The sequence below is a fragment of the Mobula hypostoma genome, chromosome 18 (assembly GCF_963921235.1).
Source record: "Mobula hypostoma chromosome 18, sMobHyp1.1, whole genome shotgun sequence".
Taxonomy (NCBI): Eukaryota; Metazoa; Chordata; class Chondrichthyes; order Myliobatiformes; family Myliobatidae; genus Mobula; species Mobula hypostoma.
In genome coordinates this window covers 69,296,184-69,311,892 of record NC_086114.1, presented here as the reverse complement: position 1 = coordinate 69,311,892, position 15,709 = coordinate 69,296,184, and the positions used below count along the sequence as shown (strand labels likewise).

At 44.9% G+C, this 15,709-nt stretch overlaps 1 protein-coding gene across 6 annotated transcripts in view; it reads right to left on the bottom strand.

Annotated features, from left to right (window-relative positions):
- The window catches only part of tjp1a (tight junction protein 1a), a 210,311-nt gene that overhangs the window by 93,333 nt on the left and 101,269 nt on the right, over positions 1 to 15,709 (bottom strand). For all 6 annotated transcript variants that reach the window (XM_063071083.1, XM_063071081.1, XM_063071082.1 and 3 more), the window contains exon 4: positions 6,285 to 6,387. In XM_063071083.1, coding sequence (XP_062927153.1) covers positions 6,285 to 6,387 — 103 coding nt within the window. The remainder of the gene's footprint in view (positions 1 to 6,284; positions 6,388 to 15,709) is intronic.

The window sequence follows — 15,709 nt, the reverse complement described above, 5'->3', positions numbered from 1 at the left end:
AATGTGACAATCTACAAGAAATACTGTAACTGAGACTATGGTTTATAAAATTTGAGGCTCTGAAGCATGCTGTTGTAAATTGTCATTCATTGTATTCAGGTATGCACTTCAGAAACTATGGTGATTCTTGAATCTAGAATTCTAGAAGTGGATGGCTTTTTATTGTACACCATCAAAATGACCAGAATTGGTTCTCCAGAACAGTTGTGACTTGTTTTCTATCTTTTATTTCCTTTCATCTGCCTGTCCTTCCTTATAGTCTTACTATACACTGCATCTACTTGTATACCAACTGCCCCCTCCCCAGCCCTGTCACTCTGGGGATAGAAACTATAGGAGCTGGCAGATGGTATACAGTCATTGCAATGTATAGTGAGAATGTGAGGACAGACAGGCAGATGATAGGGCAAAATTGCAATCAATGGGAATAGTTGAAGAGTATCAAGGGAGAAAAATCAAAAAAGACAATGTATACAAAACTGAGGATGTTATATTTGAGTGCATCTAGTATATACGCTGATCTTGTAATGCAGTTAGAGATTGGCAAGTATGACGTGTCGACTTCACTGAGTCATGGCTGAAAGAAGATCATGGTTGGTAGCTTAACATCTAAGGATACACATTGTATCGAAAGACAGGCAGATGAGGTAGGGTGAAATCAAATGAAGTCAAATCCTAAGAAAGGGGTGACATAGGATTGAAAGACGTAGAATTCTTGTGGGTACAACTAAGAAACTGTAAGGGGAAGAAGACCCTGATGGGAGTTATATACAGTAGCCAGGATGTGCAGTACAAATTAAAATGGGGAGATAGAAATGGTATATAAACAGAGCAATGTTATAATAATCATGGAGGATTTCAATCCTCTTGTTCCCCCGGTGCCTGTGTGTGACTGGTCCCCCTCTTGTTCATGCTCACTGCTCCCAAAGGAAGGTATCCGTGTTCAATCAATCGCTCTCCTTCTTGTTCGATGCTGCCGGAGGATGGTGGTAGAGTCTTGGTTCAAGGGTAAGGTTTAATCTGAGAATGGATATCGATCCACTGAAAAATTACACTGGAGAGGTAGCAATGGGAGAACAAAGAAATGGTGGATGAACAGAATAATCTGGCAGAAGACACTAACAGTATGACAGAAATTTGAGAGAGTCAGGGACAGAAGTGAGTGTAGTTGGGAAACTGAAAGGTCTGAAATATATAAGTCACCTCGACCAGATGAACTACACCCCAAAGTTCTGTAAGAGGTAGCTGAAGAGATTGTAAGGCATTGGTAATGATATTTCAAGAATCACTAGATTCTGGCATGATTCCAGAAGACTGGAAAAATATCACTCTACGCTTTAAGGGAGGGAGGCAGAAAGTTTTGGCACAGACTAGAAGGGCCAAATGGCCTGTTTTCTGTGCTGTAGTGTTCTATGGTTCTAGGAAAAGCCTGAGCATATCTGGTATAGTGGTCCAAGACATTCGCCATGTTGCTGGCATCGGGTTCTATCAACAGGAAATCCATACACACCAGGTCCAGAGGCCCTGCACTCTGCAAGTGGGACAAGGGTGCTGCCGCGGAGGCAGTGTCTTCTGCTGTATGCAGCGAATGCATGACTTGCAGTATTCTTCGACCTCCGATTTCATCCGGGGCCAGTAAAACCAATCTCTCAGCAATCCATAGGTCTTTTCCACCCCCAAATGTCCAGAATCATCATGAAGTGACTTCAACGCAATCCTCCAATACTTCTCAGGCAGAACCAGCTAGCAATGCCGAGGTTAGTATGGGGCTGACATGACACAGTATAAGAAGTGGTTCTTCAACTCCAACTGAGGCTATTCTTGCAGTAATGGAGGCACCAACTCATGTTTCATCTTCTCTGCCATGTCTCTCTTTTCGAACGTTGCCCAAATGGTACCAATGTCCGGATCATTTCACTGAGCAGCTGCCACTTCTCCAGAACTCCAGCAGCTGATTTGTCCTCGGAGCAGTCAGGTTACAGTAAACTTGGGGAATGGCGTCATCAGAAGCTCCCAATTGATCCACCGCTCGATCCTGCCCCTTCTTTCCCTCTGCCTTCACAGTGATGGCAAACTGACACACGGCCTTCACCCCTGGGGCAGGAACACTCTCCCACTCCTCGTCCCTGACCAGCCCCTCATACACCCATCGGGACAAAGTATCAGCATCAATGTTCCTGCTTCCTGGCCGGTACTTAAGGTTGAAATCATAGGCAGGCAATGCCGCCAACCACCGATGGCCCGCTACATCCAATTTTGCTGAGGTCAGGATACAAGTTGGGGGGGTTGTTGTCCATCCTCACCTCAAACTTGGCCCCATAGAGACAGTCACTCAGCTTATCCACCACTGCCCATTTCAACGGCTGAAATTCCAACTTGTGCATGGGATAGTTTTTCTCAGAGAGTGACTGACTCCGGCTGACAAATGCAACGGGCCTCAACCCAGTGCCCTGATCCTGATACAGGACATTTCCTAAACCCTCTCAGCTGGCATTCATGTGCAGTACATATGGCAATCGAGGGTCCGCAAAAGCCAGCACCGGCGCCTGGGTCAGCAGCTCCTTCAGCAACTGAAAGGCCTCCTCACATTTTGCATCCCATCTCTGTCCAAAGAACTCTGACAAGCTAAGATACTCTCCACCTCCTGTCTTTTTCTCCCTCTCCCTTTCTTCCCTAAGGGAGGGTAACTGCACAGAAGCCGATTCAACGGGTGACTCACTTTTGCGTAGCCTTTCACGAACCTCCAATAGTAACCACAGAACTTAAGGAACGAGCGCAGAGTGCTCACAGTCTTGACCAACTGGTAACCGCCTCTATCTTGGCTGGATCTGTAACTACTCCATCCCATGAGATTATGTGCCTAACACAACCAACAGGCGACTTGCAGAACTGGCATTTGTCCAGAGAAAGTTTTAACCCTTCAGCTTTCAAGCGTCCCAGCACCTTCAGCAGTCTCGCTTCATGTTCTTCCAAGGTGGATCCAAATACTGAGGTCATCCAGATATACCAATTCCTCAAGCAAGTTCATATCCACCACCATCTTCTCCATGACCCGCTGGAAGATTGCAGGAGCTCCTGAGATGCCCTGGGGTAGCCTTTCAAACTGGAAAAAGGCCAGGGGACATAAAAATGCCGTTTTCTCTTTGTCAGCTTCACTCATAGGGATCTGGTAATATCCACTCAAGTCCAGCACACTGAACCACTTTGCACTACTCTCAGGCAGGCCTCAACAGTATCCCAACAGGAAATTCCGACTCCCCCTCATGGTCTTCCAAAGCGTCCACTAAGGCACTCCGGGAAATTTGGGTGTCCCCATCACTCTCACTACTTCCCCGGGATGTACTACCATTGGCTTCAACTAGGTGAACCACACAGTCTCTCGTCTAAATTCAGTATCTGGCCTAATGCAGCCTCGCACTTCCTCAAAGGCAGCTTGAAACCCTGGGTGCACGGACAATGTTCCCAGAAAGCTCTTGCTAGCCTTCTCCTTGCAGCTCCCCCCACGAGCCTCCTCACAAGAGGGGAGTTGGTCCCCACCAGAATTGAAACGCCACCCTTCTCAACAGGATCCGGACAAACCAACACTATGTGTCTAGGACCTCAGACACTCCCACATCAGCCTCCGAGAGCTCCAACTTCACTGACAAATAACTGTCATCACTTGCACTAAGCCCCCAGATCTCCAGTACCCTGAACGGAGTCAAGGGTAAATGCTTCAGATACCGGTTGTAAAACGAACAGAACGTGACCTGCGACCCGGTGTTCAGTATGGCTTTAGCATAAATACTCTCTATCTGTTGCGACACACTGGAGCATGTTCCCACTAAGCCTTCAGGAATTGGGCCTTTCGCTTTCGGGGGTTCCTTGGTACATTGCTGAGAAAGTGTTTCCCCAGAAACACCAGGTCCTTCCCTCACTGGGTCTCCTCTCAGTTTTCCCAAAAACTCTCTCAGCTTAGGTACCCTGGGGCACACTCTCCCTCTGATGTGACACCTGCTGCCAGCAGCCCTCCGCATTATCCGCCCCCTTGGAGGATCCGCCCCCCCACCCCCCATCAGCTCCATTATATGGGGGGGGGTCCACACCCGCTGGTAACAGCCGACGTATCTCCGTTCTCAACTCTGCCACAATCTCCTCTACCGCTCCCCAGGGTAGGCTATCTGTGGTCACTTCACCGCAGGGGACTACTACCGAGGACTGTACCCTGCTGACGGAGTCCTCCCACGCTTCCAATGCGATCTCCTCTTCCCATACCTCTCTAATCAGCTCAACAAAAGATGGAGGTGGGGGGCACGTCTTACAAGACTGTCAAAGACCCCAAGCAATCAGGTCATGGGACTGGGTGCCACTGGCCATCTGGTCCATTCTTAACGGATCCACCTCAGCCGCCTGAATGACCCCTCTGCGCTGCGAGCAATTTAGCTGCTTCTCTAGCCGAAAAATATAAGCAGAAAGCTTCTCCCTCTTCTCCTGATGCATATTTTGAAACCCCACCTTGGCTCAACTAGACTTCCTGTCAGGCCAAAAGTATTGTCCAGTGCTTGCATGTAATTGACAGCTGTCACTACGGGATACTTCAACCCGATGGCTCTCACGACTTCAGCGGCCTGCCCATTCAAACTTTCAAGCAATCTCTGTCACCTTACGTCATCAGAGCACTGCCACTCATCTAACAACTGAGAGGTCCGTTCCGCCCACGTCTCATACTCCTCCTCTCCTTTAGGGGTGGGCGTTATTCCAGAGAATAGGCGAAGCCTACCATAGCTGGGACTTTGAACCTGATTTTTCCATTTATTCACCAGAGAGGTAAGGGCAGATACTAACTCAGAACTCTCACCTTTCCCCGGGGGACGTGGACTAATTAGACATTCCAAATCCAACCACTCCTTCCACTCACTCCTCAGAAATGATCAAACCCTGTCTTTGAAATGTCCACCCCCAGCTACTGCTTCGTCAGCACAGATCTGCATTAAAACGACAGCTGTGCCAGTTATTTTGTCAAACCTCCGCCCACAATCGCAACTTTAACAATATTTAACAGGTGAATGACCAATTCATCTGGAGTACAAATATCTACCCCACTGGTTCAATGCTCAGGGGAATCACATAGCATCCAACAGAATCAACCCTGGATGAGCCCCTACAATTGTAACTCTCACTTCGGAGAGCGACTTAATGTAGGGGATGACAGCCCCCCAGCCTGGCCAAACTTAAGAAATCTCATTTGGGTGGATGCTGCGTGATGTGTCCCGTTACAAATCAGTACCATGAAATAACAAACAGTACGCAATATGCGAGTAAACAATTGAACTTTATAATTCTTAATTTGACTATATGGTTAATAAAGAAAACAAAAAAAGGAAAAGGGCCCATTCTCATGAAACAGTCTAATGCGTAACAGAGTTCACTGATAAGGCTGTTCGTCCACCATCGACCTCCTCCGATTGTTGCTAACCTTCGGACCCTCGCTCCAAGTCCATTCCGTCCGGCAGCCTACCAACTCTCTCCATTCGTGTCTTCTCTCCTCATCTTTCCCTGGCAAAAGACTGCCAATTCCCAGCTCCCAGCCACACAAGAAAGAACATCCTGCTCATTGGCTAACATGCCCCGTTATCTCTAGTCATAACCTCTACATTGCTGTTACAGAGAAACCATTACCTTAACAGAGAAACATTACAGAGAAGGCATTACATTAGCAGTGAAACCTTACAGCGTGTTACATTTCCCTTTAGATAAGGAACTTCCAATACTCTGTGCCAAGATCGATTGCTTAACAGAATTGCAATTCAATGCCCTTTGGATCTGCCTCATAGCTGCAGCAACCTGGATTTTGATGATGTCTGTGTGGAGCTCACACACTCTGACAATGTAGTGTGTCCCATTTCCTTCCATGGCCTAATGATATGCTGGCTGGTGAGTTGGTTGGCTGCAGTAGCCAACACCAGTGTTGGTGAGTGGCAGGAGAATCGGGGGAAAAGCTAAATAAGTTTCACAGGGAGTAGGTTAGTGGGATTAGTCAAAGCTGGCATGGATTCAATTTGATAATTAACCATATATATCACAAGGAAACATGAATATGAATGACAAGGTTGACTAAATACTGGATTGTACATAGATTGCAAATCTCCACACTACTGAGAGGCAAATGTTCATTGAACATACTACAGTTCCTCTTATAATTTCTCATATTTTAACAAAACAAATAAAATACACAATTCTTGATCCATATCCTGACAAATGCACCATGCTCACTTAGAAACTTACAAATGCCAGACTCCACTTACAATCTTTGCATTCTTTCCACTTTTCCTCAACTGCTGGACAGCAAATGCATGTTCCACGTTATCCATTGAAACTCCATTAACCATGGCAACTCGATCATTCTCACTGGGAAACAAAGAAAAAAAGCTGATGAAAATGGTGCCTCTCACTGTGCTGACAACCGATTTATTAATGACAAATTAATTCCACCTCTTCAGCATTATTGTTCTATTTATAGATTTTGAATTATGGATTTATACATTTGGAAAACCATGGCAAATTAGGGAGAGCCAGCATAGCTTTGTGTGGGGCAAGTTGTGTCTTACTAACTTGAGTTTTCTGACAAGGTGATGAGGCTGATTAATTAAGGTAAAGCTACATATGTTGTCCATGTGCATTTTCATGAGGTTTCGCCAATGTCTCTCGTGAAGGCTCATCCAAAAGATTAAGATGCATGGGATCCATGGTGAATTGGCCATTTGAATTCAGAATTTGGTAGTGGGCAATGGGACTTGATCTAGCTGGAGTTCTGTGATTAGTGGTGTTCCATAGAGATCCATCCTGGGGGGCGGGGGGGGAACCTCTGCTGTTCGTATGGTATATAAATGACCTGGATAAAAACATAGGTAACACTGGATAACAATTTTTTTCAATAGTGTGGCTTCCTCAATTTTTTTTTTGTTTATGATTGTATTCGCTTGAAGCTGTACACAAATATAATTTCAGACTACTTGTATCACGTAGGAATTTGGAGAAATAAGAAATTAACTCTTATTGAATATAATGCGTTTAATTGCACAATGGTGCTTTATGCTTTGCAATATTTCAACTGAGCTAAAATGTTTTGTTGATGAGTTTCATTTGTACTCAGTGTTTAAGGCTTCTTGCTCAAGTGGCCAAGCAATAACCAGTCAGCATTCACACATCAAAGTTGCTGGTGAACGCAGCAGGCCAGACAGCATCTCTAGGAAGAGGTACAGTCGACGTTTCAGGCCGAGACCCTTCGTCAGTCAGCATTGATGGATTCCAGTTGCCCTGATACCATTTCTCCATGACCGCAATGTCCTAGTGAATCCTTTCACTGATGGCACCAAGATTTGCAGGGAAGAAGTCTAAATGGGAATGCAGAAAATTAATCTTCAGTGTCATGTTGTACTTCATGGTTTTGTGTGCCTGAAGCATGTCGTCAACCAGCTACATGTAGTTTGGTATTCTGTAATTGCCAAGAAAATTTTCAATTTCTATGGCACCACGAGAAGTTCTTTGCATTGCCTGTCATTGATGACCTGTTTGATTTGTGGACCAACAAAAATGCTTTTCTCAATCTTCCTCTGATATGAATTTTGAATTGCAATAACAAATACAATGATTTCAAAAAAAGGTGCATGATGGGGACATTTCATGGTGATTTTCACCATCATCAGTCTAAAGTCTATAAGGTACACCCAAAAGTATTCAGGAATATGAAGTGTTGCAACTTGGGAGGTCAAATGTAAATGGACAGTACATTGTTAAGGGAAAGACCCTTAACAGTGTTGATGAGCAGAGGGATCTTGGAGTCCAAGTTCATAGCTCCCTGAAAGTAGCTACATAGAGTGATTGAGAAAGCATACGGTATAGTTGCCTTTCTTAGTCAAGGCATTGTGTTCAAAAGTCAGCATGCTACAGTTTCATAAAACTCTGGTTAGGCCACATTTGGAGTATTGCCATACAGTTCTGGTCACTTCATTACAAGAAGGATGTCAAGACTTTGGAGATGGTGCAGAAGATGTTTACCAGGATGTTGTCTGGATTAAAGGGCAAGTGCTATAACAAGAGCATGGACAGACTTGGGTTGTTTTTTTCTGGAGTGGCAGAGGCTGAGGGAAAATCTGTTGAGGTTTATAAGATTACAAGATAGACCAGAGGTCCACAACGTTTTCTGCACCGCGGACCGGTTTAATATTGACAATATTCCTGCGGACCGGCCGACCAGGGGGAGGTGGGGGGGGGGGGCGTAGGGTTGCCAACTTTCTCACTGTGTTTACCCCGAGACAGACTACTATGACCATGAAGCCTTGCACGGGCACTTGTGTGCGCATGCATGTACATGTCGATTTTCTTTCTACAAATCGGTTTTGGCGATTCTGTTCAGTGAAATTACACTGTACATACATAATTTCTACTTTATATAGGCTGTGTATTTATATCATTCCTGCTTTTACTATATGCTAGTGTTATTTTAGGTTTTATGTGTTATTTGGTAGGTTATTTTTTGGATCTGGGAACACTCAACAATTTGCCCCATATAAATTAATGGTAATTGCTTCTTAGCTTTACGCCATTTCAACACGGAAGGTTTCATGGGAACGCTCTACCTTAGCGGGGGAAATATGGGACAAGGGCGGTTCCATATGGGACAAACCAATTTGGCCCAATATACGGGATGTCCTGGCTAAATCAGGGGGGTGGGGTGTTAATCATGGCCAGAATATAGGGAGTAAGTCAACTATAAGTCACTTATAAGTGGCTAATACACTCAATTTCATTTCTAAAAGGATTTATCTAACGAATTTAATATTAAACACAGCGCATATTTTCCTCATATGAACATATAAAATCATTGCAACACACCAATATCGCTGAATCAGTGGGAGCCCTGGGCTTGTTTCCCTGCAACAAGACTGTCCCATCGAGGGGTGATGGCAGACAGCGATACTCGAAGGGGGTTCCTTATGTCCAGTCTATTCCGCAATTAAGTTTTCGTTGCATTCATTGCAGAAAACCCCGCTTCGCAGAGATATGTTGGAAATGGAACCAACGTTTTCAGTGCTTTCGTGGCTATCTCAGGATATTTTGCCTTGACTTTGATCCAGAATGCCAGCAGAGATGTTATGTCAAACATACTTTTCAGCCCGCCGTCATTTGCAAGCTTGAGGAGTTGATCTTCTTCCCACACTGATGTGGATGATGCGTGCATAATGACCTTGCGTGCATTCAAGTTCAACAGTGGGCGTGACAGGAAATGAGGAAATGTGCAGCTGACTCATATCGCCAAATCATATCATTTCCTCGGGGCCTGGTAGCACATGCTTTGCGGCCCGGTGGTTGGGGACCACTGAGATAGACAGTATCCTTTTCCCAGGGTTGAAATGTCTAATACCAGAGGGTGTACATCTAAGATGAGAGGGGGCTATTTCAGAGGAGATTTGAGGGGCAAATCTTTTTTGTTAAACGGAGTGGTGGGTGCCTGGAATGTGCTGGCTGACGTTATGGTAGATGCAGATAAATTAAGGACATCTAGATGCCACTCATAAGCACATGAATATGAGAGAAATGGAAGGATATAGACATTATGCAGGTAAAAGAGATTATGAATAAACTCTTCTCAGGCTTGCAGCCAGGCACAGATATCAATATTACCCAATGTCTCAATGACAAACTCTGCCATCTTCTTTAGGGATGATGCCAAGGCACGTCTGGACCTGTGGTAGATATTACTGTCACCTGTCCTGTCTGATTGGCTAGTCCTCAACAAATCAGGTTCCTGCAATCCCACCTTGCTTAGTCAAATTCCAGTTATTACTCAAGTGAGACCTTTATCTTTATTCAAATTCTTTTTTAAAATTCTTTGAGTTTTATTTCAATTGCTTCCTTCATCAGGCATTCACAAAAGCTATAGGCGCTTCACAGTAGTTTTGTGCCGAAGTCAAACCAATGGCCATCGCAAATGCAATGTTAAGCTGACACTGATTTCTCCAGGTAACCCAAACGGATACATCTCTTTTGCTTCCTTGATGCAGGTTTCCATCTTTGACCAGCGTAAGTTGTGATTTGAGTTTCCTTATAGGTCTGTGGATGGTATTAAACCGGCATTTCTTCAGGATCCTATGAACCTTCCAGAAACCACAATAACTTGAAGTGGGAAGGAGAACAGCCAGAGGTCGTGGTACATATCAGTACCAATGAAAAGGTAGGAAAAGGGAAAAGGTCCTGAAAAAAGACTACAGGAAGTTAGGAAAGGAGTTGAGAAGCAGGACCTCAAAAGTGGTAATCTCAGGTTACTGCCTGTGCCACGTGACAGTGAGTATAGGAATAGAATGAGGTGGAGGATAAATATGTGGCTGAGGGATTGGAGCAGGGAGCAGGGATTCAGATTTCTGGATCACTGGGACCTCTTCTAGGGCAGGTGTGACCTGTACAAAAATGACGGGTTGCACTTGAATCCGAGAGGGACCAATATCCTGGCAGGGAGGTTTGCTAAGGCTATTGGGAAGAGTTTAAACTAGAATTGTTGGGGGGTGGGAATGGAACTGAAGTGACAGAAGAAAGGGAGGTTGGCTCACAAATAGAGCTTGGAGATAATGCGAAAGGGAGGATAGAAACATAGAAACATAGAAACATAGAAAATAGGTGCAGGAGTAGGCCATTCGGCCCTTCGAGCCTGCACCGCCATTTATTATGATCATGGCTGATCATCCAACTCAGAACCCAGCCTTCCCTCCATACCCCCTGACCCCTGTAGCCACAAGGGCCATATCTAACTTCCTTTTAAACATAGCTAATGAACTGGCCTCAACAGTTTGCTGTGGCAGAGAATTCCACAGATTCACCACTCTCTGTGTGAAGAAGTTTTTCCTAACCTCGGTCCTAAAAGGCTTCCCCTCTATCCTCAAACTGTGACCCCTCGTTCTAGACCTCCCCAACATCGGGAACAATCTTCCTGCATCTAGCCTGTCCAATCCCTTTAGGATCTTATACGTTTCAATCAGATCCCCCCTCAATCTTCTAAATTCCAACGAGTACAAGCCCAGTTCATCCAGTCTTTCTTCATATGAAAGACCTGCCATCCCAGGAATCAATCTGGTGAACCTTCTTTGTACTCCCTCTATGGCAAAGATGTCTTTCCTCAGATTAGGGGACCAAAACTGCACACAATACTCCAGGTGTGGTCTCACCAAGGCCTTGTACAACTGCAGTAGTACCTCCCTGCTCCTGTACTCGAATCCTCTCGCTATAAATGCCAGCATACCATTCGCCTTTTTCACCGCCTGCTGTACCTGCATGCCCACTTTCAATGACTGGTGTATAATGACACCCAGGTCTCGTTGCACCTCCCCTTTTCCTAATCGGCCACCATTCAGATAATAATGTTTTCCTATTTTTGCCACCAAAGTGGATAACTTCACATTTATCCACATTAAATTGCATCTGCCATGAGTTTGCCCACTCACCCAACCTATCCAAGTCACCCTGCATCCTCTTAGCATCCTCCTCACTGCTAACACTGCCACCCAGCTTCGTGTCATCCGCAAACTTGGAGATGCTGCATTTAATTCCCTCATCCAAGTCATTAATATATATTGTAAACAACTGGGGTCCCAGCACTGAGCCTTGCGGTACCCCACTAGTCACCGCCTGCCATTCTGAAAAGGTCCCGTTTATTCCCACTCTTTGCTTCCTGTCTGCTAACCAATTCTCCACCCACACCAATACCTTACCCCCAATACCGTGTGCTTTAAGTTTGCACACTAATCTCCTATGTGGGACCTTGTCAAAAGCCTTTTGAAAATCCAAATATACCACATCCACTGGTTCTCCCCTATCCACTCTACTAGTTACATCCTCAAAAAATTCTATGAGATTCGTCAGACATGATTTTCCTTTCACAAATCCATGCTGACTTTGTCCGATCATTTCACCGCTTTCCAAATGTGCTGTTATCACATCCTTGATAACTGACTCCAGCAGTTTCCCCACCACCGACGTTAGGCTAACCGGCCTATAATTCCCCGGTTTCTCTCTCCCTCCTTTTTTAAAAAGTGGGGTTACATTAGCCACCCTCCAATCCTCAGGAACTAGTCCAGAATCTAACGAGTTTTGAAAAATTATCACTAATGCATCCACTATTTCTTGGGCCACTTCCTTAAGCACTCTGGGATGCAGACCATCTGGCCCTGGGGATTTATCTGCCTTCAATCCCTTCAATTTACCTAACACCACTTCCCTACTAACATGTATTTCGCTCAGTTCCTCCATCTCACTGGACCCTCTGTCCCTTACTATTTCTGGAAGATTATTTATGTCCTCCTTAGTGAAGACAGAACCAAAGTAATTATTCAATTGGTCTGCCATGTCCTTGCTCCCCATAATCAATTCACCTGTTTCTGTTTGCAGGGGACCTACATTTGTCTTTATCAGTCTTTTCCTTTTTACATATCTATAAAAGCTTTTACAGTCCGTTTTTATGTTCTCTGCCAGTTTTCTCTCATAATCTTTTTTCCCCTTCCTAATTAAGCCCTTTGTCCTCCTCTGCTGAACTCTGAAGGCAGGAGATAGAGAAGGGAATGTGTCTATTTTAATGCGAGGAGTATCATGAATAAAGCAGATGAGCTTAGAGCATGGATCAGCACTTGGAGCTATGGTGTTGTGGCCATTACAGAGACCTGGATGGTGCAGGGGCAGCAATGGCAACTACAAGTGCCAGGCTTTAGATGATTCAGCAAGGATAGGGAGGGAGGCAAAAGAGGTGGAGGCGAAGCACTGTTCATCAGAGGTAGTGTTACAGCTGCAGAAAAGGAGGAAGTCATGGAGGGGTTGTCTACGGAGTCTCTGTGGGTGGAAGTTAGGAACAGGAAGGGGTCAATAACTCTACTGGGTGTTTTTTTAATAGACCACCCAATAGTAACAGGGACGTAGAGGAGCAGATAGGGAGACAGATTCTGGAAAGGAGTAATAATAACAGGGTTGTTGTGGTGGGAGACTTTAATTTCCCAAATATTGATTGGCATCTCCCTAGAGTGATGAATTTAGATGGGGTGGAGTTTGTTAGGTGTGTTCAGGAAGGTTTCTTGACGCAATATGCAGATAAGCCTACAAGAGGAGAGGGTGTACTTGATCTGGTATTGGGAAATGAACCTGGTCAGGTGTCAGGTCTCTCAGTGGGAGAGCATTTTGGAGATAGTGATCACAATGCTATCTCCTTTACCATAGCATTGGAGAGGGATAGGAACAGACAAGTTAGGGAAATGTTTAATTGGAGTAAGGGGAAATAGGAGGCTATCAGGCAGGAACTTGGAAGCATAAACTGCAAACAGATGTTCGCAGAGAAACGTACGAAAGAAATGTGGCAAATGTTCAGAGGATATTTGCGTGGGGTTCTGAGTAGGTATGTTCCAATGCGACATGGAAAGGATGGTAGGGTACAAGATCCATGGTGTACAAAGGCTGTTGTAAATCTTGTCAAGAAGAAGAGCTTACGAAAGGTTCAAAAAACTAGGTAATGATATGAATCTAGAAGATTGTAAGGCTAGCAGGAAGGAGCTTAAGATTGAAATTAGGAGAGCCAGAAGGGGTCATGAGAAGGCCTTGGCGGACAGGATTAAGGAAAACCCCAAGGCATTCTACAAGTATGTGAAGAGCAAGAGGATAAGACGTGACAGAATACGACCAATCAAGTGTGATAATGGAAAAGTGGGTATGGAACCAGAAGAAATAGCAGAGGTACTTAATGAATACTTTGCTTCAGTATTCACTACGGAAAAGGATCTTGACGATTGTAGGGATGACTTGCAGTGGACTGAAAAGCTTGAGAATGTAGATATTAAGAAAGGGATGTGCTGGAGCTTTTAGAAAACAGCAAGTTGGATAGGTCACCAGGACCGGACGAGATGTACCCCAGGCTACTGTGGGAAGCGAGGGAGGTGATTGCTGAGCCTCTGGCAATGATCTTTGCACCATCAGTGAGGACGGGAGAGGTTCCAGAGGATTGGAGGGTTGCCTATGTTGTTCCCTTATTCAACAAAGGGAGTTGGGATAGCCCAGGAAATTATAGGTCAGTGAGTCTTACTTCGGTGGTTGTTAAGTTGATGGAGAAGATCCTGAGAGGCAGGATTTACGAACATTTGGACGGGCATAATATGATTCGGAATAGTCAACATGGCTTTGTCAAAGGCAGGTCGTGCCTTATGAGTCTGATTGAATTTTTTGAGTATGTGACTAAACACATTGATGAAGATAGAGTCGTAGATGTAGTGTACAGGTGTCCCCAGCTTTACGAAACCTCACTGTTACGAAAGACCTACATTAGTTCCCTCTTTTTGCTAACAGAAGGTGTTTTCACTGTTACGAAAAAAGGCAGCATGCACCCCGAGCAGCCGCTCTCCCCCGGATTCGTAACAGCATTCTCGCCGGCACTGCTTTAACACGAGCCTGTGAGCAGCCGTTAGCAAGATGAGTTCTAAGGTATCGGAAAAGCCTAAAAGAGCTCATAAGGGTGCTACACTTAGCGTAAAACTAGACATAGTTAAGTGTTTTGATCATGGCGAACAAAGTAAGGACAAAGTGAGTTTGGCTTGTGGAAGCTGACGAAGATGATGTTGAAGAGGTTTTGGCATTCCATGACCAAGAACTGATAGATAAACAGCTGATGCAATTGGAAGAGGAAAGGATAACAATTGAAACCGAACGCAGTAGCAAACTGAACGTGAAGCAACTGCGTGAGATTTTCACTGCAATGATAATGTACGACTTAGTTTTGAAAGGGTAGGTCGGTTTAGGGGATATTTGCAGGATGGTTGAGTGCTTACAAAGAACTGTATGATAGAAAAATGCATGAGGCTCAGCAGTCATGCAAGCCTTCCACATCAGCCACAGCAGACGACGAACCTCAACCTTCGACATCGAAGCCGGCAGTCAGAGGAGAAGATGAGCTGCCTGCCCTAATGGAAACAGACAACGATGAGATGACACCCCAGTGTCTCACCACCCCAACCCCCAGGCCGCGGACAGATACCGATTCATGGAGAATGCAGCGATAGCCAGGAGGCACACAGCACATCCTTAAGAAAAAAGCTGAAATAAACTTGCTAATTAATTAGGTGCCGCCCGACACATAAATGTCGGCCCAGATCAGAGGCGACACAATCGGCAATCGCCTCTGATCTGGGCCGACAATTACGTGCCGGGCGGCACCTAATTAATTGTTTATTTCTACTTTTTTCTTAAAGATGTACTGTGTTCCTCCCGGCTACTGCTGTACCACTGCATGCTTCGCGGCAATGTATCGGTCGCCGGCCTGCGACAACTCAGCAAAACAATCCATCATCAGTGTGCTCGACGCTGTCCCAATTCCGATAAGTGATACTACACTGTACATACATTATTTCTACTTTATATTGGTTGTGTATTTTTACGTGTTATTTGGTATGATTTGGCAGCTTCATAGCTTAAAGGTTACTGGAGAGAGTGTTTTTGCCAACAGCTCTTGCGTGAAATTTTCTGCTGAGAGCGCTTGCTTGAGATTTTCGCTAAGGAGGACAGTGCAGGCAATGATTGTGGAAAAGTATTTCTACTTTACATAGGCTGCGTATTTATATCATTCCTGCTTTTACTCTATGTTACTGTTATTTTAGGTTTTATGTGTCATTTGGCATGATTTGGTAGGTTATTTTTGGGTCTGCAAACGCTC